Source organism: Exophiala oligosperma, assembly GCF_000835515.1.
Source record: "Exophiala oligosperma strain CBS 72588 unplaced genomic scaffold supercont1.8, whole genome shotgun sequence".
NCBI classification, from domain to species: Eukaryota; Fungi; Ascomycota; class Eurotiomycetes; order Chaetothyriales; family Herpotrichiellaceae; genus Exophiala; species Exophiala oligosperma.
In genome coordinates, this window is record NW_015622825.1 from 897,312 (window position 1) to 921,515 (window position 24,204).

General features: G+C 50.9%; 7 protein-coding genes across 7 annotated transcripts; 6 read left to right on the top strand and 1 right to left on the bottom strand.

The window, feature by feature from the left end:
* Positions 1 to 1,072: 1,072 nt before the first annotated feature.
* Positions 1,073 to 1,677, bottom strand: PV06_08298 (uncharacterized protein; the record flags this gene model as incomplete). The annotated part of the gene is made up of 2 exons (XM_016409617.1): positions 1,073 to 1,188; positions 1,227 to 1,677. 2 exons carry the CDS (start codon positions 1,675 to 1,677, stop codon positions 1,073 to 1,075), a joined length of 567 nt encoding a protein of 188 aa, XP_016259925.1.
* A 2,503-nt stretch (positions 1,678 to 4,180) lies between these two features.
* On the top strand, positions 4,181 to 4,753 carry PV06_08299 (uncharacterized protein; the record flags this gene model as incomplete). The annotated part of the gene is made up of 2 exons (XM_016409618.1): positions 4,181 to 4,659; positions 4,700 to 4,753. The coding sequence occupies exons 1-2, from the start codon at positions 4,456 to 4,458 to the stop codon at positions 4,751 to 4,753; spliced, it is 258 nt and encodes an 85-aa protein (XP_016259926.1). The 5' UTR covers positions 4,181 to 4,455.
* A 733-nt stretch (positions 4,754 to 5,486) lies between these two features.
* Positions 5,487 to 5,851, top strand: PV06_08300 (uncharacterized protein; the record flags this gene model as incomplete). Its single annotated transcript, XM_016409619.1, has 3 exons — positions 5,487 to 5,580; positions 5,632 to 5,718; positions 5,781 to 5,851. 3 exons carry the CDS (start codon positions 5,487 to 5,489, stop codon positions 5,849 to 5,851), a joined length of 252 nt encoding a protein of 83 aa, XP_016259927.1.
* A 217-nt stretch (positions 5,852 to 6,068) lies between these two features.
* Positions 6,069 to 6,949, top strand: PV06_08301 (uncharacterized protein; the record flags this gene model as incomplete). Its single annotated transcript, XM_016409620.1, has 2 exons — positions 6,069 to 6,882; positions 6,936 to 6,949. 2 exons carry the CDS (start codon positions 6,069 to 6,071, stop codon positions 6,947 to 6,949), a joined length of 828 nt encoding a protein of 275 aa, XP_016259928.1.
* Positions 6,950 to 15,568: 8,619 nt separating this feature from the next.
* PV06_08302 (uncharacterized protein) lies at positions 15,569 to 15,998 on the top strand (the record flags this gene model as incomplete). The annotated part of the gene is made up of 2 exons (XM_016409621.1): positions 15,569 to 15,825; positions 15,887 to 15,998. 2 exons carry the CDS (start codon positions 15,569 to 15,571, stop codon positions 15,996 to 15,998), a joined length of 369 nt encoding a protein of 122 aa, XP_016259929.1.
* Positions 15,999 to 18,655: 2,657 nt separating this feature from the next.
* Positions 18,656 to 19,594, top strand: PV06_08303 (uncharacterized protein; the record flags this gene model as incomplete). The annotated part of the gene is made up of 1 exon (XM_016409622.1): positions 18,656 to 19,594. One exon carries the CDS (start codon positions 18,656 to 18,658, stop codon positions 19,592 to 19,594), a length of 939 nt encoding a protein of 312 aa, XP_016259930.1.
* Positions 19,595 to 20,846: 1,252 nt separating this feature from the next.
* Positions 20,847 to 23,996, top strand: PV06_08304 (uncharacterized protein; the record flags this gene model as incomplete). Its single annotated transcript, XM_016409623.1, has 4 exons — positions 20,847 to 21,087; positions 21,183 to 21,349; positions 23,411 to 23,744; positions 23,833 to 23,996. The coding sequence occupies 4 exons, from the start codon at positions 20,847 to 20,849 to the stop codon at positions 23,994 to 23,996; spliced, it is 906 nt and encodes a 301-aa protein (XP_016259931.1).
* Between the last annotated feature and the right edge of the window lie 208 nt (positions 23,997 to 24,204).

Below are 24,204 nucleotides of genomic sequence, written 5' to 3' on the forward strand. Positions count from 1 at the left end.
GCCACGCCATCAGATACTGCGAAGACTCCACTTGTCGAACTCGCAGACGGTTGATGTGTAATAAACGCAGTCAAGCACGCTCCAACCAGCGTGACTCGCTGTGGAATTTGGCCAGCTGCATATGTGATAATGGGCCAAATCGCGACGGACGTTTCGTCTTTCAATGTGTCATTGGCGCAAAAACACACAATGTCAGAAACCCATACAATCACAATCCTTGCCTTGAGTGTGCAACCTATTGTCGCAGATAAGGTGAGTCTAGAGCTTCCTCCTTTTCACGGATGGCTGGTTACCCGAAATTGGTCAGGTTCACGGAGAACGAACTTGCCGTGAGCCTGCACAGTGGATGTGACTGACTAAGTGGAAGACAGTGTAGTGACGGCAAGCTTGCAGAATAGAAGGACAGCAAGGGATGATGCCAGAATGATGCCAGTAATGATGCCAGTAATGAAGCGACGAATTATACGACCTCAGTTCTAGTCTTTTCCAGCCAATATAGAACCAAGTTCCGCTTCATATTCTCCTTTTGCGCACGTTCTTGTTCCGACCATCGGGCCACGTCCAAATGGAACCCATTCGGTGTAACCATAGTATTCTCTGGTATGACCAGTGTTGTTGGTCATTCGACTGTTCAAACAGCCCATTCCGTGATAGGTTTCGTGCACTGGTTCAAGGGAAAGCTCCACAGCTTCAAAGCTACTTTGGAAGTCTGGACCCGAGATTCCTCTCGGCCTATATTGATAAAGCTCCCTGAGCAGCGTGCGGGCTTTTGTCAGAAGCCTGCGCTCTTTCTCGTCCCGTAACCGTTCGGCTCAATCCTCGTCGCTTTCCGCTAAGCTCATGGCCGAATCTTTGAGCACCCTTCTCCGCATACCAACACCTCCAAGTAGTCGAATCGTCCAGAAAACAAGTACGGAATATCGTCAAAACCATCGTGGCAGCCAACGTGACGAACCCTCTTGTAGCCGTCCACCACTTCCTTGAAACGGATCAAGAGGTTTCCCTGATGCCATAAAGCATCCTTTTCTCTCCCCAAGGTCTGTCGTCTTGTGGCGACTGTGTCTGGCTGCGATCATAGGTTATCCGGACGAATCTCGGCTTCCCGGAGAAGCTCTTGGATCTGGTGCATGTTCGTACGTGAGGTCAAGATCCGCGAGATCAACCCTCTGGCGAAGGTGATGAGGGTAACTGGAAAGGTCAGTGGTGAACGTGAGAATGACGCGAACAAGCCCAAAAATGGTCTCTTCGAATGTTGCTCCATGCCTCCACAACCGATACAATCTGCTCGCAATCTGTGCCGGGAAACCACATCTGCCCGAAGACGGGGATACTGCCGTCTTCGATGATCAAATGCGAGCATTTCTCGAAAATGTGTGGCCAAAAGCCTGCGCTGAGCCAGTCCAACGCACACGGGGGCTCGCCTCTCTGCCACTTTATGTTGTGCGGGAAGAAGTCCAGATGACACAAGCAAATGTCTGAAGGTGAAAAAGCAAAAGCACGATTGTTGTCGAGAAGATCGGAATCACCGAACAAGAGTGCGTAGGCCGGACCAGGTCCAGCCAGTGGCCCTGGAGTCGGGGATCGCACGGTCGCGAAGTGCTGCAACACTCGAACCAGGGCCTCCAGATCTCCCTGGTCCTCGATCCTGCGCTTCTTTTCCCCCGCCGTCGACTCCATCACGAGATATCCCTGCCCGGTATCGTCCTCAAAGAAATCAAAGACTTTGGGTACCCGAAAGATTCTGTGGTCCAACAGATGATGTGCTTTGCGCTGATTCTAGTATTCCTGCTCGAAGACACCGTATCCCCCACTTGACGACAGTGCTGTCGTTCAGTTTGGCGACTGCGTTACCATGAAGGGATCCTCCGAGCGGTTGGTGTTCTGTTGCAAGTGCACATTGCTCTAGGATAGCAACTTGAGTGGCATTCAGTTTGGTATTCATCCTCCGTAGTGTTTTGACGATTTGACGTACTTGAAAAGGCCAATGAGAAGCAAAAAGCAGCTGGGGTAGTAGATTCATCGCCCCGGTTTGCCAGCTTGACGCGGTTTTACCGTTTCAAGCCCAGCCACACGCGTGACCGATTTTGAAATACTTTCGTGTGGTGAGAGAAGAGAAGATTAAGGCATGATACAGCCACATATGGATATTGTATACCCGCACATTGTCGTCAAGCTGTAGCTCCATGGCACCGAGTTTCAGCAGTTCAGGAGTTCAGCCAATTTCCCATCACCGCAACCACCGAGAGAAACATTTGATAGGTTTTTGATGGTTGAGTCTTCAATTCACATTGCACATATCTGAAAGCATCATTTGTCGAGCCCGGCGTTGGGAATCGCAATCTTTGAGTCTTCTCGGCCATAATCACAGCCAGTGCTAACGATTCCAGGAGCATTTTCGCCGTCACAACCACAATGAATTCAGTTTTTAAAGTGTTGTAGTAGCTCATTGTAGTTGAAATACTGTGCCTATGCTAAAATCTCTGAAGATTCTCAAGCAAAACACCATGCAATTCAGGCTTTTGTCAGTTTCTCGACTCTCGGTCGTAGGGACGCCACGTGGCAACGAGTTCCGAGTTTTCACCGTTTTCACCGTTTTCATGTTTCCAACAAGATAAAAACAGCTGGAAAAGTCCTCCCATGGACTTTTAGAGCTCGTTTCTTTTGCCCATGGAAAAGTATCTGAAAATTCTCGAGTGCAAAGTGCCGTAACAGGTGATTTTGTTGAATCTCGGCTATAAGAGCGCGCCACGTGGCAACGATTTCAGCAATTCCATCAGTTTCATCGTCCCGACTGTCGTAATCGCAAAAAAAACAGTTGATTCACAATCTTCCAACGTATCTCCTGCGTCTGTGAGACTCTCAGAGATTCCAAAGCGCAACAGACCAAGATCCAGTTGATTTTGATGGTTTTCGGGGCTTTCTCGGTCATGAGGAGCCACGTGGCAACGATTTCGTATCTTCAGCATTTTCATCATTTTCACCACCGCAACCTCAAAAAAAACAGAATAAAAAGTGCTCGGCAGAATCTTCCAGTGTGCGCTCTGTATCCCTGAAGATTTCGAAGAATTTCAATTGCAGAGTAGCGCAATCCAGACGGTTTTCGTTTTTCATGGAACCACGTGGCAACGATTTCAGCAAGTTTTCAGCATTTTCAGGCCGAAACAACAGTGAAAACAGTCGACAAGATATCCAGTCGAATCTTCCGATGTTTCTTTAGTATCTGTGAAAAATTCAGAGAATTCCAAGTGCAACTCAACGAGATCCAGAGGTTTTTGTGTGTTTCGGCCATACGAAGCCACGGGCAACTTCAGAACTGAGCAGACACCGCAATTCACCGACGAGGACACGCTGCTTTTCAAGCAGGAACTCGTCGAGGTGTGAGACGGTGTGAGGTCGTGCGTGTCCGAGCCTTTCCCGTAAGTTCTGGCACTCGCTGCCGTACTCGTTGCCATGGTCCGAGACAAAGCCGAGCTCTCTCAAAGCACGAATTCTGTCTGTGTCCGTCCTGATTTCCGAGCAGTGATGATACAAGAAGTCATGCTCTTCTTTCGTGAGCCTTGAAAAACTGAAGCGGGCAGATTCCTCCAGGCCGTACATGATAAAAGCGTGGTATCCGGCGGCGGACAGATGAACACCAAGGAGCAATCTTCTTCCTCTGAGAGAAATGGGCCGCAGCCAGAAAGCGTGTGTATCTTGGTCCCATCAAAGTCTTTTCTCTTTCGTTTCTCTTTTCCCGTTGACCAAATGCGTCACCGGGTATCAACCGCAGCAGGAGGGTTCCACGAAGGACAAAGGAGATCGTTGAGATGTCAGTGAGAGTTATTGATCGAGTTGTTTCTCTGCGCTGACGAGCCTCGAGTCTCTGTCTTTGTCGTGGATCTCTTCGTGTACGTTCAAGGCAAAAACCGATGGTCCTTGGTATCTCGGCGGCAAGGATTCAGTTGATTGCATTTATGCATTGTTCTGACCATTTTTTTGCTCGTCGCTTCGGCCATAACTCTCGAGACTTCTCTCAACTCTTCTCATCCTCGTGGCTCGGATTGGTCTGCGTTGTGTTCCGCAAAACCATTTCAAGAAGATTTCCTGCAGGCAGTTCCGGAGCAGACATGAAGGATGCTCGAATGAGCAGAGACGGTCATTGTTGAGGAGTGCTTGCTTTGCTTATTGGGAAATTCTTTCGGAGCGGCTCGCAACAAATCCATTAGGTCTTGTCGGTACCCAGTCTGTTTCACCGTCAGAATCTCGACGCAGAGGAGAGCGAGGGGTGGTCCTGCCTATAGAGGGATTCGAGACAGTTGTGCAGAGCGTATATGTGACAAGCTGAGAGGACTGACGCTCGGACCCTTTTGCATAGAGAGACTGATGGAGCCGTGGCAGGAACGGACGTGAAAAGAGACGAGTGAACTGCTATACTTCCCAGTCGATGAAACTGCGAAAGTCGTGGGATAGACAGTCATGTTGCCCTCTCTCGGCCCGGAAAATACTTCTCTGCAGAGGAAGCTGATGGAGCGAGCCGTGGAGCAGGAGGAGCAGGGGAACGAGGTCGAGGAGGACGAGGACGAGGACGATGATGAGGAGGTCGAGGAGAAAGAGGCTGAGGAGGTCGAGGAGAAAGAGGCTGATGAGGTCGAGAGACGAAAGAGGTCGAGGAGGGTGACGGTGAGATGGTTCTTGGGGGTTAGCTGCACAGCTGCGGTAGGAGATGGACTTCTACCGCATAGGCAAAGGAGGAGAAGAACTAAAAGGCGAATGAGCAGAGGAAGAAGATGTAGAAGAACCAGGAGAAGGAGATATGTGACAGAATGAGAGATCGTGTTGTTAGGTGTACCTGTTGTGGTCTCCTTCTTGAGCAAGTCCACAAGGGATGATATGTTGAACTTCCTTTTTCCTGGCAAAAGGTCATGTATAATACACACAACAGGATGATCCTTGAACTAATAGGGATTTGCCCGCCATTGTGGTTGATAGAGTCATCAAAGCGACAGATAAGAAGGCCCAAAACAACCCACGATTGAGCTACAAAAGACAGACTGTCAATGAGGGGAGGATGAGATGGAATGTGCGGGAAAGCAGTCTGTCACGTGTTCAGCCTGTTGCCCAAAATGAAACAAAGAGCCGCGGTCCTAGTCCCTGGGATCGGTGACAGCCAACATGGTCCACCTACTAAGGCAAGGCTACAGATTTGGTCTACTGGCTTTGTTCTTCTTTACCATGACAAAAGAACTTGTTCTCATCCTGGAAGAGAAGATGCTAGCGGATGAGCTTTCACAATACATATATCAACAAGGCTGATATCAATTGCAAGGCTGGCTCCGTTGCAGTGTCAATGATTGGCCGTTCCAACTTCTGAGCGGCGTAAGCAGAATGTTGAGTCTCCGCAACTCCCACGACCGTTCATGATCCACGGCCCCGCTTCCTCAACACTTCGTCCTTGCGTGAGCTACGAATAGAGGACTAGTCCTTTGTGTTATTCATTGTCAGTCGATATGGCAGCGAGTGTGGCAAAGCAAGGCACAGACGGAGCACGAAAAGGCCACGACAAGGGTGACCGTCAGCAGGTCAAGCCTGACCGTTCAAGCAGTAGGAAATACCTTGGATAATCTGGAATCCGACCCGACTGAAGAACCACAGGAGCATGGCGCCATTCTGTCCAGGACAAAGAAAAGGACGAGGACATAACCGAGCATCGGAGAAAGACCCGAAGGATTCAAGGAAAGGGTCAGTTCCTTTGCCTCGTACCACTTGATTGCCTAATTCGCTTGTCACTGACCACGGTGCAGGCAACCAACAGAGCCCACGAAACCTTAGAAGAAGGGCCAAGATCCTTCACAAGAATCCGCGATTGCAATAGAAACAAGCTGCGAGCCAGCAACGAATCGCAAGAGGAGGGCGGACGAGGTCAGCGCAGAAACCATTGGTGAGGCAACACCATCGGTGTAAAGAGAAAGACAAAGATCCTGTGACCTTACCGGCACGCCTAGGAGCACACAAGAGTAGTTAGATGTGGAGCCAGAACTGTAATGAAATCATGTTGCCAATTCGAAGAGCTAAACGGCGGCGTTTTGCCAATGCCGGGGACGAACCAAACCACGACACGAAGCGTCCGAGGCGTAGGGCTTCCACAACAGACCGAAGCACGGACTGAACCTGATAAGGAGAACCTCATTGAGGATTGGTTGGATGAGTCCAGCTGCTTTCGGAGAACATCGGCAGAAAACGAACCCCCCGTTCTGGAGGCACTGGTAAACATGCCCCGCAGCCCTCCCATTTTCCTTACTTCGCCAGGTAACAGCCTCGAAAGCACGATATCCACGTCCAGAAAGTCCGAGGCAGCCTTCACCGAGAACCAGGAACGCAAATCGAATCTCCTCGTCGACGTTCAGTTCGGCCGAGATTTCGCCGTCCCGGACCAGGAGACTCAATTTTCGTTCCCGGAGATCGAGTTCAGGTCGCAGGCCACAAATGGAACCCATGATATCGCAACGGATCAGGCTGCAGGTACTGGTGCCATCGCGTTGAGCGGCAATCTGGAACTGATACGGCGCAGCTTCGGATTGGAATTCTTCGACTATGAAGGACCGTTATACTTCTCGATCAGTATGGACAACGAGCTAGCTCGAATAAATGTACACTGGCTGCGAGCCGCGGCTGAAGGAGGACAACACAGCTTCCATATCGAAGGGCTGTCAAAACATCTTCAAAATGACGCAAATGGCATCCGAGCGATTCCCGAGCTACCAAGAACATTCTTGACAACGGTGCCGACGCCCGACTGCGAACACTCTGTGGAGGACTGGGTGAATACCGCGAGGTGGTTATTTGCAACAGCCGGGTTTCAGTTGAACTCGATGTTGACTTTGCCGATTGCGCTGCACACCGACGGTTTTCTTTTTTGGGCAGCGAAACTCGTCTCTTTCCCCATATACTCCGTACAGGTCATTTTGAGTAGTTCATTGTATAAGAACAGAGCAGCTTTCAGGTTTCGGATTTCGGATCACTGGGTCGATCGCTCTGAGAGGCTTCGTTTGCTTTTTTTTCCTCGTTTCCTGGTCATAAGCAGCGCGGCATCTTCGGATGCTCCCTGGCCGCATAGATAGTGCTCGGTCCTTCTCTGAGATTAGGCCAGAGTTCAGAGGCAAGATGGCGTAAATATTGTAATTCTTTCGGGGCTTCAAATTGCCCTCTGTTCTCGGCTTTATAGGTTGATGAAACGAGACTCTTGATTTGCGCAGACTTTCGGCTAAACGCACCACCTTTGACGTCAAGAAGTACTCATGGGTTGACTTGGATGCGGCGTGATCATCCAAGAAGGGGCGGCATCGGTATAGCCTGAGAGTGTCCGGATGACCGAGTTACCGCCGAGAATCAGTATCGCACGATGATCGGATCCAGGTTCAGTCCCATATACTGAGAATTGACGGTTGATAGCGTTAGTTCCTTGGAAGCGAGAACCAGATCAATTCGGAGGATATCCGTCCCAATTTTCGTCATTCCCCTGAACTCTTGTATCCGCCGTGTACAGACTGTTTCCAGGTGTCATTTAGAGCGATGTATTCCTGGCGAGGCTCAAGGGCCTTTTATTCATTCCATCCAAACCGGATTCGACGGCGGAGGATAAACATCCTAATTCTTCGTCGTCCCAAGAGTTTTGCCCAGGGTACACTACAGAGAGATACCCTGACATGCTTCTGCCTCGAGTCTCTTCTTTTCTGTCGAGCCCTTGACGGTGTCGACAAGGATATTGAGGGCGTTTCGCAATTTCGTAGTTTCGTATTTGGCCAGTAGCCACGTCTGCAAAGATGTTCTCAAAAAGGCCTTCGTTGTGAAAGCATTGATCGGCGACGCTGTAGATGGAATTGTGATTATAAGAGAGAATGAGTTGATTGTAGGTCGAGGAAAGATGTCGGCGCGAGGAGAGGCGTGGCGAGATGAACAACTGCGTTTCGGACAAGGAAAGAAGTGCGGGCGGTTCATGACAGAGAGGCCATACTGTTGAGATACCCGGGATGAGAGGAGATTTGAATGATGCGGAACAATTGAACCAGCTAGAGTATCCGATATGGCCATTTTGTTCGTTTCATGTCTCAACCTTTGTCGTCTCGAGTACTCTTGCCCAGGGGCACATACAAAGAGATAGATACCACAAGATACTTCTGCCTCGAGTCTCTTCTTTTCTGCCGGACCCTTGACGGTGTAGACGAGGTTATTGAGGGCGTTTCGCAGTGTCATATCTGGCTGACAGTAACGTCCGTGGAGGTGTTCTCAAAGGTCTGCGTTGCGGGAGATTTGATCAGCGGTGCCGTAGAATCGTGATCATGCGAGGCAGGAGTCCGGTGTAAGTCGAGGAAAGATTTCAGCGCAAGCAGAGGCATTGCTGGGATGAACAACTGCGTTTTGGACAGTTGAACAAAGAAAGAATGAGCGCACTGTAGAATAAGGGAGAGGCCGCAGTCTTGGGGGGAATATTCTCGTTCTGTCGAGGTACTCGTGTTAGACTGGGTGTAACCTCGGATTGCGGGTAATTTGATTCCTGTAGAGAGCGGTACGATATGATGTAATGTCGAGTCTGACCTCGATGACTGTGAGACTATTTTCTCGGGGAGGCAAATGCTAGGCGTCGTGGTTTGCTTTGGGGTCCACACCCGCCTGTAAAATAGACCTGGGGGTGAGTATTTTTACAATGGGCGCCGAGACGAGACCTGTAAAAGGAGCGGTTTGAGTTGAGTTCAGCACCAGACCACTTCCGCCTCGATCAGAGCCTCAACCCTCTTTCCAACAACTCCTCACTGCATCATCAATTGTCGCCTGAGAGATGTTGTCCCATTCAAGTCTGATGGCTGTTGCTAGGTCCTCTAGATCCTTCTCCGTTCTGTCACCGTTTACCAGGTGCGCCCAATGCTCGATCAGTCTGTCCTTGAGGATCGCATCGATGCTCTCGATGGGGTTGAGATCTGTCGAGTAGGACGGCGGCCATTTCTAGACGCGGAATGACATGTTCCTTGGACCGTTCCTGAGTGGTTCTAGTCTTGTAGATAGGCACATCGTCCTGCATAGAGATGCGACCTGGTTCTCAACACCTAGGCATGTGGTCGTCGAGTGTTTGGATATAAGACGTCGTTGATAACCCTTTTTTCTTTTGAACGAGGCATCATCTCCTTGTACCACTTTTGTCACGGTGTTCGGAAGACCCAGATTGAGCGTTTCCTAGCAGCCTCTTTCCAAGGATCATTCGTCGCAAATCACCTTTTTCCACCCATCGGCGCTCCGATTCTTGTGTTCCTCACACCATCGAGGTCGATTGCGAACATTCTTCTCGATCAAAAGAGGTCGTTTCGTAGGAATTCAATTGCCCATGCCATATTTGTCGAGCATTCAATTGAAGGTCTCATCTAAGAAGTCTAGACCCGTTTGAGTACGCACCTGAGCGTAAATTGACTTGGGGAAACGTCGCACTGGACGGAGAATTTCTCTTTTCATGGGAGGGAAGGTCGGTCCTATGGTCCCTGTGCGCGCGCGCCAACGACAAAAGACAAAAATCCCATACGGGTTACTCCGGGTGCTGATGCCAAAAACAATTGTGGGCATTCTGAGTTGTCCTGACACAATCGGATGGGTATGGAGACCGAACGTCGATGCTCTCGGGCGAAACCTCTCCAAAAAGACCAAGGCCAGTCTCAGGCATTAGAAAAGCACCGTGTCTGATGAGAAGAATTGCGCTCCTTTCATCACGCTCGTTGTGTATAGTCGGTCTACCTGAGCGTGGGATGAGAGTTGGCGTCGACTGGTCAATCATCCAGTGCTGCAAATGTCGTGCGCCGCGTTTGGACGAGGTGTTTTTAACGTATCGGATATTGTTAGACGGGGTGCAATCACTAGGTAATCAAAATGTCAGGGGTCCAATATGATGTATCATCGAGTCTGACCTCGATGACTTGACTACAATGCTGTTTGCTATCTATTTTTACACAGTGTCAGTAAAAAGGAGCGTAATTCTTCCTCCCGGTTGAGATATTCCTCGTTGCCGCATCAACTTGCCAAAACGATGACATTTGAATAGGCCTAGAGAATGAGACCCTGGAAGCAGTTGCCTCAACAACGAGTGCCTCGTCGGATGGAATAGATAGAGGAATGAGTGTTAAAACTGGGGCATTAAAAGAGCGTACTGAGCCCTAGGAATAGGCCTCGACTTGTAAAGACCAGACCGTCCGTTTCGACGGAGTCCGCCGTAAGGGAGGCTCTAGGCCACGTCTAATAGATATCTGCCACCACGAGACGCCAACGACTCGCGCGCCGACGATTTTGGCTCTCGTTGGCTGGACTGTTGATGATACTGTCGAGTGGTGTGTCAAAGAAACGTACTGCTATAGGTGTTTTGACACACTATCGAAAGGACTATCGACAATAGGAATGCGTAGGAGTGATGAAAGGAGTCTTCGGCCCGGAAAAGACAACAGTTATTGTACAGGATGAAGGTGTAAAGAATTGAGCAGATTAATCTCAAGATTGTCGTCATGAAGTTGATATGGTAAAGGGTATCTTGAGGAGGTATTGGTACTACTATAACAGGAGTAAACAAGGAAGCACCAGGTGCGCACAGGGCTGGTCTGTAACAGCAACCAACAACAACAAACCTCGTACTCGGAGGTCTTCCCGAACCGTAAAGACTCTTTCTGTTAACCTGAGCGGCGCAGATTAATCCTGCAACGTCCTGTAGGCGATGTCGACAATCTCATCAACCTCGGAGACTTGTCAGCACTACAACAGTCTTATTACTACAACAATCTTGTAGTGTACTGGGAAATGATGAAGGTATCTCCTAGTAGCCGGTGAACAGCTGTTGCAAGTGTGCGTGTGGGGCGGTATGAGTATCTTGGCCACGACATCAGAATGAGTAGATTGCAACAAGGATGGCACATAACAGAGGAGGCAGCGTGCAACAGGTAACCAAGTAATGAGATGAGTTCTTTTCCTTGAGTATGAGCGTGTCGTTCCCTAGAGGCTGTGAGCCATAGGTGCGTGATGCTGAATAAGTAACATGACTACCTACTTGTCAGGATCTCCACTGATACAGACGCTATAAAGATGTAACCGAATCGTATTCCACTATGAAGTCCTATGGTACAACGACTCGACGCTTAGAAGGGAGAGAAAACCTCTCCCACCTGAGTTGGGTCGGGCAGGTTTTGTACAGCTTCTCCTCTTTTGATGTAATGTGCTCTAAAGCCTTCCGAGGCTATACGTGCTGACCGCGTCCTTTCTCACGTAATCCCTAGGCCCTTGTCCTAGGGCTCTATTCTCTACTCCTTTCTCACCTGAATCCTGTGGGGTAGGTGTAGTATTTCGTGACACTTCTGTCCCTGTGAATGTTAAGTGCGCCTGTACAGAGACAGGTGGCTAGGACGGCTAAGCGGCGAGTAATAAGACTGTTGTAGTAACAAGACTGTTGTAGTGTTCTGGGAAATGATGAAGATGTCTCCTGGTAGCTAGTAATTAGCTGTTGTAAGTGTGCGTGTGGGGCGGTATGAGTATCTTGGCCGCGACATCAGAGTGAGTAGATAGTAATAAGTATAGTACACATAGAGGTGTGCAACGCGCTATGGCAACAGGTGACCAAGCAATGAGATGAGTTCCTTTCCTTGAGTATAAGTGCGTTGTTCTCCAGAGACTGTGAGCCCTAGGTGCGTGATACCGAATGAGTAACCCGATTATCTTGTGGCCCCGTGAGTGTCGAGTGCGCCTGTACGGACACAGGTGACTAGGAAGGACGACTAAGCGGCGAGTGCCAACGAGTCTCTGAGGTTGACGAGATTGTCGACATTGTCTACAGGGTGTTGCAGGATTGCAGTACAGATTACAGAAAGAGTCTTTACGGTTCAGGAAGACCTCTGAGTTTGAGGTTTGTTGTTGTTGTTGCGGTTACAGACCTAGCCCTGTGCGCACCTGGTGCTTCCATGTTTACTCCTGTTATAATAGTACCAAGACTGTTGTAGTAACAAGACTGTTGTAGTAATAAAGACTGTTATAGTGTTATGTTGGATGTATTGCGTGCAAGTCCTTCCGAATGGTATTTAGAGTGTTATTATGATTGTAAGTTCTTTTTGAATGATATGTTGAGGTGTGTCACGCAATAATAAATGCAAGTCTTTCCGAAGAGTATTCTGAGTGTGTTGCGAAATAATAATCACGAGTCCTGATCATCTTGGGCTGTGTTCATCAAGTGTGGTGCACACACATCCTGGATAGTTTGAGCTCGGTGCGCATTTATCCTAGATATTTTAAATACTTGCGCATTTCATCCGAGATGAATAGAATGAATGACAGTATTGACCAATGAGATGAGAGGAGTGTGTCAGATACTGACATCATATTATTTCCCAAAAATTATTACTGAGTTGCACAGAAGAGTTAGACCTGAATTGACCTGGGATGGTCGCAGAGGATTAAGACTATTACTCTTGTGCTGGTGAGGGGTAAACTGCTCATAGGGGAAATGACCAAGCTACAGTTCTACTGGTGAGAAAGAATTTACTGCCGGTACTGCCGGTAAACTGCTAGATATAGGTGAGCTGCCATCTCCTGACTGCTGAGTACTAGAGTCCAAATCGTCTCTCGACCAAAGCAAAAAAAAGACACCATTCACAAAAAAGAAAAACAATCTCCCGTCACGTGTTGGTATGAATCATCCCGGAAACAGTCTGTCGAGGATGGACAGGCCTACCTCCCCTCCGACGCGTACACTGAGGCAACCTTGGTACAACCTGGTGCGGCACACCTTCAGCGTCACGCAGTCCGTGGTCTCGGTCAAGAAGTGCTCCCTCTCCCAGGCTCGCAGCTCGCTGGCCTCGATCGCATCGCAGATCTCGGGGGGGAAAAGCGACAAGAGACCGCTGATGTTCGCCCCGGTGAGCGTGAAGTAGGCAGTGTCCGTCGTATACCACCCCTCTGGAGTTTGCTCTTGCGGCGGCGGGAGTGTCGCACCTGGGAACAAGATCCGCATCAGGTTGAGAGCCTTGCCCACGTTGAAAGTGACGATGCCGTCCAGGGTGACACCGCTGTTGTAGCTGCCCAGGATACACCCGGTTGTTGTTGTTGCAGTTTCCCACCTGAGTGCCTTCTCATGCTCTCGTCCCGGGGAACTGTCGAAAAACCCCCAGATCACAAAGCCAAATTCGTTCCAGAAAGTCTCGAGCTGGGTCGTTCTGTGCCAAATGGTGGAATCAGTCTGTACGGCGCTTATAGGTCGTGGAGCTACTCTTGGTTAGCTAGGATTGAACATTCCAGCGATGAGGGAGAGAAGGAGAGGTACAGAGGTACAGAGGTAGAGAGAGTGTGTGTGTGAGAGAGAGAGAGAAAGAAATAGAGAGAGGTAGAGAGAGGTAGAGAGAGAGAGAGAGAGAGAGAGTGAGAAAAGACGAACTCGGTGGGAATATTTTGCATAGGAACCTTTGGAAACGTTCGTTGGTTGAGAAATTACCCTTTCGAGATGTGTGCAGGAGGAGCTCCCTCGCATCATTGTCCAACGGGGCAAAGTTCCGATCCGGATAGGCTTCGTTGTACCGCCTCAGAAACTCCGTCACGTTGAAGCCGATACACCTCGATGCCGGACGGGCGACCACGAAGGCCAGAAAAATATCTGGACGACGGTCCAGAACCTCAGAGTACACATTGAAAGCTTGCCTCCCCTGCCATCGACGGTTGGCCTCCTTGTGCTCCTCTCCTCTCCCCCACCGTACATCCGATCGTTCAACGTGTAGGGGAGGGTCAAAGGTTAGGCTCAGTCGGGTCAACAAACCACCTTGGTCTCTGCTCGGGATGGTTCCGAGTCGATGGTGCTCGCAGAGTATTTCATTGACCTTGCCTATCATATTGTAAGCTTCCGCGTCCATTCTGGTGGGTGTAGCGTGGTGGAACAAAAAGAAGCTTTGGTTAATTGTGAGGGAGTGGGGTGGGGAAACGTGAGAGAGTTAGAGATAGAAGAGAGACAGAGACTTGTATCAGGACCAGTCATGACAGCAACGGCGGCCAAACGGGTCTTTATTGACTTCTGACTCGGTGCGGCCCTTTCTCGTGGGGATCACCTACGCCGCCTTGAACGAAGTAGGGGAACTCGATCAATTCGAAGACACTTTGCCAGCCTCACCTGCAGGCCTCAACTTTGGTTGAGAGATAAAGTCGATGGTACTGTTGGATGATTCCCTGCAACAACTCGGCTATCAACCCCTCTCCTGTTGGCAAGCCTCAGTTTTGGTTAGGGAAAGGGATCGATGGTACTATTGGATGATCCCCTGCAACAACTCGGCCATCAACCCCTCTCCTGTTGGCAAGGCTTTCAGCTTGATTCCAGGGTAAGTAGGGGATGGATTATACTATTGGATGATCCACTGAGACATTTCGCTTCCCCGGTTTGACTGGCCCCATAACTTGGATCGAGATATGGTCCTCGATCGACCACGGCAGCCTAACGACTCGAGCCTAAATGAAGGGGTTTTTTTAGTGCGGTTCAGAGAAAAAACGGGGACGTGGACAAGTGGGAAAAAATGACGTGCAAGTGGGAAAAAAATGATGTGTACGGAGTTATTGGCTGGAATCCATCCTGTACGCTAGAATTGATCGCGGCAAGTGGGAAAAAAAGAGATGTGCCGTTGGCGCCCAGAATGTACGCTAGGCGAGCCCAATTCAAAAACCAACGGGGACTTGCCGGACAACATTTAGGCGTCCTAACCGGAAAACAGTTTAGGCGTGGGATGGGGCAGGCAACCCGATCGGTGCCCGAAAAACCAAAACTTTGTTGGCGAGGATTAGCGCCCGAGTCTACAATAGTCGGTAGCAAGGCGCGTAAGATTGTCGCGACCATGCGAAGAAGCTATTCCGTACCGAGTAATCGCTTTTGTCGGTCACACCAAAATCCCCCGGTAGATCAAAAGTTCCATGCGTCTTTTCTTTTTGTGAAACTTCATCTTGGAGCTAGTGAAAGGATTCATTGGCCATCAAGCACGGGAGAAACAACGGTACAGATTGTGAGAGGTTGGGATTTGGGAGTCTCCCTGAAAGCAGCGTCCCCCGACGCCTCAAGATGCAACTCTTCGTATAGATTGTGAGTGGTGGAAATTGGGGGGATCTTGGAAGACCCGGAGACAGCACTCGAGTGCCTCACTCTCTACGGAAACTATCACCGGAGTAGTTTATTGTTTTTCAAGGAGAGATTTTACTCCCCCCCTTGCGCCTACTGTAAAGTTTCGCCCGTCTTTTTTGAAATCACGGTACGGCCCCTGCCTCCCTCGCTCCCTTTCCCCCTCTTTTTCTCTCTCTTCTCTCTTTCTCCTCTTGACAGCCCCAGCCTCTCAACAGTTTGCCTTCACAATCACGTCGGGTCACGTGGGCCCACATTGCTACTGCCACAAAAGTCACCCGGTATCACCGCCTTCTTGGTCTTCACTCAAAGATTTACCCGTCCGGATAAGAACAACGACAACCTCGGTCACTTTTTTCCTTTTCTTTTGCCGCAACTCACGAGTTTTCTGTCTCCAATCACCGCGTGACACTTTTCAAACAAAAGCAAACCCCAAACATGGAGTCCACCGCCGAACCGAAGCGGGTCGTGCTGCGATTCTGTGTGGATTACGCCATGGAAGAAGAGGCCATCATCAACGACTTCTTCACCAAATTCGGCCTGGACCCTGGAGACGACTACTATTACCATTATGTCCCACCCCACACGTCCATGTATGTGCACATTCTCCTCGACATGTACTGCAAGACCAATCCCGAGGCCGACCTCGACACGGTGACCTATGAGATTTTCAAGGTCAAGAAGAATACCAGCTTGTTTGTCAAACCTGATCCTTCACAAAGTGGTCGTGCGTACTGACTGATTTGTTGATGCCAGTCACTTTCTACCACGTGGTGACATCGACTACGCCCGTGAGCGGTGCCGGGATTACCTTTGGGGGAGTGAATTACGTCGTTCCGTCGAGGACTACGATGATTCCTTCTGGTAGACGGGGACAATCTCCTGCCACCACCTCGGTCTCTTTGAGGCTGGCAAAAAATCAATGGGCGGCCACGACTTGTGCGGGTGGATTGACAGGATTCTGTACGGAGTACTAAACTGGGCGTTTGAGGGCGCAGCCGCAGTATTAGCAATAGTCACATGATTAAGATCCTGGTAGCGTGTCATGGGTAGGCACGATCTGGTCCGGAAATACCTGTTCGGCAAATATTAGCAAGCGAGTCTAGTCTGTAGCAAGGCGCAAACTGTCACAACTCATGCTTAGAAGCTATTCTTTACCGAATAATCACTTTGTACTCCCATGGGATAAGTAGCAAAGCCATCAAAGGCAGCGATCCGAAATTCAGCCTGACCGAACCGAAGCGAACACATCCAGGCGACGAAAAGCCTAGGCAAGCAACCAAAACAAGCCACTCAGCCAGCCAACAAAAAATCTCGAGAGTTTCCCTCGTCGATCGAAAGCCACACACGCACACACACCCACACCATCGGACTTCCAGCCACTCATCACGGGCAAAGTGGTTTCACCTGTCATCCGGCTGTGACCCAACAATCCCCCGGCAGAGCAAAAGTTCCATGACTTTCGTTGACCAGTAATGCTCATTTTGGAGCTAGTGAAAGTTCCATTGGCTGTCAAGCAAGGGGGAAACAATGGTACAGGTTATGACAGGTGGGAATCGGGATTTCCCTGAAAGCGCCCAAGATGCACTCTCTACCGAATACCACGGTGAAAGTCCGGGTCTAGGAGCAACGAAAGAACAAGGAGCAGGGGTCCGAGTAGTGTTGTTGTAATGGCTTGTATCCGGTAAGTATGAAGGTATCACGGAAGGAGATTCATCTAACGATGCGTGCAACAGCGAAAGTCTAGGGCTCGACCTTCAACCAGCGGCCACTTCGGATGCATCCTCACCTTGACACATTGGAACCTGCGACACCACAGCGCCACAACGTCCATCTTTGGGCTCCTTTCACGTCGACGAAGTGGTTGTGATATTGCAGCGCGTTTCAATGGCTCATTTCGCGGGCCTGCAGCCATCCCAGCCATCCCAGCCATATAATCAGGCATCATTTCACGCCCGGTTTGTATGATGTGATTCTCTCACCGGTTTGGGTGCCTCGCAACCTCCGATTCCATTTTCGATGCCCTGTCACGACCTTTCCTTTCCAAACCAGAAGACCGCATTCGCACTTTACTTGTCCCCTCGTCACAGGCACTTCGTACGCCAATCGCATGAGATCATGGACCAGGATGAAGACGTTCCAGACATCGCGTCAGTTTCTACTGCTGACAGTCGGACCTCGCGGAACCCGAGGCGGTCACAAGTTCTCAGGCGGGACGGAATGATTTCTGGCTCCGAGACGCCGTCCAGTGATGGACGCTCGTGGTCACCTCCATCTTACCCCCTTCGGTACGTCCACGTCTTCCCCCCAACATGGTCACGACCTCAACGAGATCCAGGCGAACAGCTGCGGAGCTCATTGACGCCGAATACGCCCTCGTACGGATCGCTCCCGAGGGCCACGAGATCGTCGACCTAGGCGACATGGTCGATGATCTTGATGAGACGGTGGGAGAATTCCTCCAGGTGCCCAGCATCTCACCTCTCAACGATGGGTCGTTGGAAGTTCTCGTTCGAAACGCCCATCTCCCCAATCTGCGGCGCAAGGTCCATGAGAGTCCCGTCCGCTTGACTCTGGATTCGAAATACTGCCCACTTGAACCCCTCCCCGAGGACGTGGAGTGTTGGGGGCTCCAGGCCGCCCGAGAACTCTACGCCCTTTGGTTTTTCCAGAGGGCAACCCGGGTGGTTAGGAGTTCCTGGGCGGTCGCACAAATGTACTACTGTCACGCCTTGGAGCGTCACCGTGCAATCATCCAGGCTCGACTGAGAGGGATGATTGTGATAGGCATCATCAAGGATTCGATATCGGACTGCCTACGGACGAAGAGGAGAGACGAGGAGATTCGAAGCATGTTGATGTTCATTCGCCGACGCCTGTCCAAGTTTCGGACCGGTCAGTCACTTCGACACTCTTTCCAGTTGGGCGACGTCATCCAGGCCGAGTCCCTGGCCATGTCTGTAACCCGGACGTCGATAGTGGTCGATTAGGAGCCATTGCCGGCGACTACTTCGAACCCTGTGTGTACTGTATCATTACTTGCCATTTATACGATGATAGTGTGTACCCTCCGCGGAGCTGCGTCTCATGTATGAACGTCACCTGTGGGAGGCGAATGGGTAAAAAAAGGCGTCAAAGTGCGGGCTGTAGAAGGAGCGATCCGAGCCCATTACTCGAGTTGTAAAGACACGTATCGATGGGCGTTGTTTACGCCACCCGGGAGACCTCTTGGCCGTTCCGACAAAAAATCACACCGACTTGCAGGGATATCAAGGGTTTAAGCGAAGGGATTGTTTTGGGTCCCTTCACACAACGACTCACGGTCTCTCTGGACAGTACGATCGCCTGGCATGAACGCCCTTACCCGTTGCGGACGTGTCCCCCTTCGAAAGGACTTATTAGTTCCGGCCGTCTCCTCTCCTTTTCACGTCACTTTGTTTGTCTGAAATCTCCGTTCTGTTATCTACGGCACATGGTGGAACCAGTCTTACAACCAATCGGATATCTATACAATACATCATCGCCATGTCGACGACAGAGCAAGATGAGCTTCCAGTGACGGCCGACGAGACGGATTCAACGTTGGGTGAAGAAACCCTTTCCGACGACACCACCATCGGATCCAGTCTGGAACAATATCCGGAAGAAAACGGTCGGAAGTACCATGCCTACAAGGACGGCAAGTATCTCTTCCCCAACGACGAACACGAGCGGCACCGGTTGGATCATCAACACGAGCTCAGTCTCGAAATCTTGGAGGGTGACTTGTACGTCTCCCCGGTCGACAGTCCATCGGAGATTTTGGACGTCGGCACCGGAACCGGCAACTGGGCGATCGAGGCGGCCGACCGACATCCACAGGCCAGGGTCTTGGGCGTCGACCTCAGCCCGATCCAGCCGACGCTGGTGCCCCCCAACTGTCACTTTCGGGTCTGGGACTTTGAGGAACCCTGGGGCTTCGAGCGTCAGTTCGACCTCATCCACGGGCGGCTGCTCATCGGCTCGGTCTCGGACCCCAGGGAGCTCCTCCGGCAGGCGTACGAGAGCCTCGCGCCCGGCGGGTGGCTCGAGATCCAGGACGTCTGCCCGCCCAAGTCCGACGACGACAGCATCCCTCCGGACGGCCCGTACCGCCGGTGGATCGGGACGTGGTGTCAGGCGCTCAGGGCGGGAGGGCGCGACCCCTTCCTCGCCGCCCGGTACGGGGACCTCTTCCGGGAGGCGGGCTTCGTCGACGTGAGGGTGGAGAGGTTCAGGGTCCCCCAGAACAACTGGCCCGCGGATCCCGACTACAAGACGCTCGGGACGCTCAACTGCATCAACATCTTGGCGGGCATCGAAGGGTTGACCCTGCGGCCCTTGACCAAGTTCCTCGGGTGGACCCTTCAGGAGGTCCAGGTCCTCGTGGCGCGGGCGAGACCGGACGTCAAGGACACGAGGATCCACGCGTATTGGCCGGTGTAGGTTTGACCTCGGAGCTCTCTGTTTGTTGTTTCTCTCGCGCTGACGTCCAACCAGGTATGTCACTTGCGGCCAAAAGCCGACGACGGATCGCGACCGAGATGGATGAGAGACCGCAGCGCAGGCAAAAGTAAGTTCCAGCACTAGTCACATGATCAGGATCCTGACAATTCTCGTTGTGCGAACAAGCAGCCAGGAGTACGAGTACAAGAACGAGAACGAGAACGATCACCAGCCCAGTACTAGAACAGTAGCTTAGTCATCTGCCCCTCCTACGGCAGGTAAGTCGCAGTCTACATACTTTTTGCAGCCCAGAGTAACCCGTGACTTAGCGATAATCCCTTTCACCAGCAGAACAGTAACTTAGTCATAACCCCGCGGCCAACCCGTACCAGAGTAGCACCAACTGTACCATAGTCTCTCTACATTTGTCAAGTAGTTCTCTGACAATTAGTTACTTCTCACTCCTCACTCCTTCCTTCTCACTTCTCATCTCCTACCTCTGACCCATCACCAGTGACCAGTCAGAGCAACAACCAGCACCAGCCAAAGTCGTTCGTTCTGCGGCCAGCAGGTCCACATTGATTCTACTTTGTTGCGGCCAGAATGTCTTTTCTCAGTCGTGACTAGATTCTACTGTGATACCGAGTCTACAAATTGTTTTCGAGTGTCAATCGTACTGCAGTCCACAAAGCGAGCTGACCACTTCAATCCGCCCAGGTCACCACCACCTCCCGTCCTCGCAACTTCACCGACAACATCAATTCTTGATGTATCTACTTCAAACCGAATCCCGGATCGTTCGTCTCGAGCTATTTAAGCCATCAAAAACAACACCGAAACTCGGTATCACTCAGATCGACCCTACGAAGTCCCTCGGTCTACAAGCGAAAGCCACCAACGAAAGAGGACGTTGAGGTTCCTTGATACAAATTTGTCCTCGAGAGAGGTGGTTCCACGGAAAGGTGTGCAGGATTCGAAAAAACCAGAAAGCGAAGCAAGAAGTGTCGATGAATATGCCTGCGAGGACTGCGGACCATATTACGTACGGAACTCTGCGAACCACGTCAACCTCAACCCGGGGCGTTGTCAAAACAATCGGAAGAAACATTGACGCATCATCACACACAGCCGATTAAAGAGGCATGGCCACACCCCACGAACTCGCGGGATTCAAAGCACGACGCGCGACACCAAGCTGAATCATCGATGTTGACACTGACAAGTCTTGGAAAGGGATGCATTATGCTGCACGATGGCGACGCGCCGCGCATCTACAACAACCGGGCTTTCAACTTCGCGAGGTATCAACCTACGTTTTGGCTGTGATCACCTGGCTCTTAGCATATCCATCTATGGTCACCGCCTTCCCAGTCTCCTCGCCCAAAACCAAGGACCGGACCTTGAAGTCCTCCTACTCTCAATGTCAATCAATCGTCTCCTGCAACGACGCGAGGGAGACCGGGGACCCAGAGACAGCAAGAGGAAGCAGCTGTGTAAACCTCCCTCGACAAGACGTCCACAAGGACTCTCGGGATAGAATCCCATCTCGTCGCCTCGGTCCTTTTGAAAAAATTCCTGTTCTTCACAGGGGTCAAAAGTACATTCTTGAACTATGGAATCGCCGATGCAGATACCTACAACTTCGACGGCACCGGCTTCGCCATGGGTCAGATCACGCCATCCATGATTGTCACCCGCGCCGAAAGGAGAGGAAAGCCAAAAATGACCCGGCCTGGCATTCGAGAATGGGCCACAGTGAATCAAGAAGTCAATCCGCAACACTGTGTGGTCCCGCCGTTCATCATTGTCTCATTGTCAAGAATAAACGCCACCTCTCATCTTGAAACAAGATAGCACCATGCTAAAAGATTGGAGAATTCCCGTCGGCGACAATATTGAGCGACCAATTCTACATGCCGGCTCATTCGTCTCACATCCTCCAGGCACTGGACATGCCATGTTTTGCGCCGTTAGAGAATACGATGAAGAAAGGATACGTACTGTCAAGTAACAACAGATCGATGTTGTCCAGATCCGTCTTCAGCGTCTCGAGCAGGTCGCCCTCCCGGAATTCGACCACCTCGGTGACGCTCCTGCCGCACTCGGCCTAGTAGGCGTACTGCGCGCAAATTGAAGGTCTCATCCGAGCCCGAATCTCGCATACAACGAAGGATGACTTTCTCTCCCGGCTCGGCATTTTGTGAGGCTTTTGAGAGAAGTACGACTGAGTGCAATCTCCGGGCAGACTTCCCGTGGAGTAGGGCTTGTTCCTCTCAAGCCCAGAAGTGGTTATTTCAATCTGGGCTTCCCGAACACCTAAACAACCCAACCAAGACTACTTCACAATCCGAATTCCTCTAGGCCAAACTACCGGACATCAGAATAGTTCTCCGACGTCAATCTACGTCGTCCGGGGATTGACCAAATTACGAAAGGGGGCAAGCAGGATCAAATATCGAATGACACTCCTACAAATCGAGGTTACCGAGCTACGAGAGATGAATGCCACTATCAGCAAACGTCAAAAGGCGAAAAGAACACGCCTGCAGTGTAGGTAATCATTTGGGAAACAAGATACAGAAGAGCTACGAGTCTCAGAAGATATTCCGCAGCAGGTACAGCAAGAATCACGCGAGATTGGCCGATGGGCCCATCTACCTTCCTTGCGGGCGGCGTTAAGACCGCGGTGCTTGCCTCTGTTTGTCATTTCTGCAAATTATACCAACATCCCGTCCCGTTTGTGTCGTTGGCTGTTCTCAACACCATTTCATAGTGCGCCGCGCCGAAGATCAGACACCTGTAAAAGTCGACTGGGGATCCGCGACTTGTCCAAGATTATTTCCTGGCGAGACCATGCGCAGCTTCTACAAACCAATCACTCCTAAATACAAGCACAGGCTCCATCTTGCGACCGAGGCATCAAAGAAGAGTCGGCATTTTGAATGGGGTGATCTGGGTTGACGCGATGGTCCGAACACTTGCGTTTGGAATTCTTCCGGTTTCGCTGCACGGTGTTGTGGGTGAACGTTTCGTATTATGATTCCATCCGCTACTCCGACTCGGAGGTGCCGCCTATCGAGAGATCAAACGTTACCGCAAACGCGACAACATTCCAAACCCCGTCGACACAAGCAAAAAAGGGAGATTTGAATCGGCAGCACTTTCATGATCAAAAATTCTTCATGATTTGTGTCATGCAGGCTAATAGGTCTCAGATGAACGACAGAAGAAGAAGCATGGAGGTTTGGTGGTACTTTTCTATCCGACCCCGCCTCCGGATCGCCAACCTACGTTCTTGAAAATGTCGTACACGTTCTACGCCACCCCCGTCCTACCACACGGGTGACAACACTCCTCATCGTGGAAACAACAGACAAGAACCAAATGTAGACTAGCGGTCTCCAGGCGGCGTGAGCACCTCAGTCAACGATGCGAGAAGTAGCGTGCGTGAGCTGAGTGGAAGCCATTCCAACGAGCCCACTCCGGGGGGTCCTTACACACTCACCTTCTCATATGCAAACAAAACATGGCATATGCAAAACATGCCAGCTCCCTGGCACCCTGTACGAGTTGAGTTACCCTTGCAAAAAGAACCGTTGGAGGAAGTGTCCGTGCCCCTGGGCGCCACCGCACTTCGTCGCCAGGACTTGATGTCATCAGAGACAACCCGATCCTTTCCGGTGAAATGATGGACCGCCAGCTCGGGCGCCCGGTTCAGGGCCATCAGCCTGTCCAGATTGAGGAGAGAAGGGGTCGTGGGCGGCCAGGCCCGGCCTTAAATATATATATCTATTCCACTCGGTCACCAGCTCCTAGTCGGGGCAGGAGAACTCGGTGCTGGCGTTGGATCCTACTCCAGCACTACCAGCAACGACATCGGTGAAGAGGAGCTACGAAGACCGAATTCGAGAAGACTACGAAGCTCTGACGAAGATCAGGAAGATGGCCGAAGCATTGAGAGTGTCTTGGGATTTCAACATGACTTCCGACGACATCAACAATTCACTTTTGCGTTTGGAGGGTTATGCACTCTGCGAAGATGACACTACCCACATGAATGGCATATCCTACAACAAGATTTTGTCTTCCCAAATAAATCAGACAGTGGAAGTTGGGTCGGAGCACTTGCGGCCCAGCAGCGTCAAGCCTGGTATCTAAAAGTTTACCTACATGTTGACACATAGTTCAATCAGCAAGACACCCTCGGTCAGCCTCTGATGGGCGCCGCACTGATCTAGACGACATGCCGCTCGAAGAGATCAGTCCAAATGTGCAGAAAAAAGCATCTCAAGATGACGGCAAACGAGACACGGCCACCGAAACGGGTGACACCGTCTGTCGAGTTCTCACCGGGATTCCAAAGGGCAACAGCAACGAAGTTGCAAAGGAGATGGTAGTGTGAGGGAGAGCCGCTTGAAGTGTGGTTGCATCTTCGGTGGCTGTGCAGCTCGTTGAGGCCAGGCAAGGCATCATGGGATGTGAGGAATCTCTCTCTACAGAATCACCACTTTATCAGAAGAGTCATGTGTCAACGTCATGTTTGGGCGTTCGGTCCATTGGGTACATCGGAGTCCGTTGACCGCTTCTACACCACTGGATGGGATGATCTA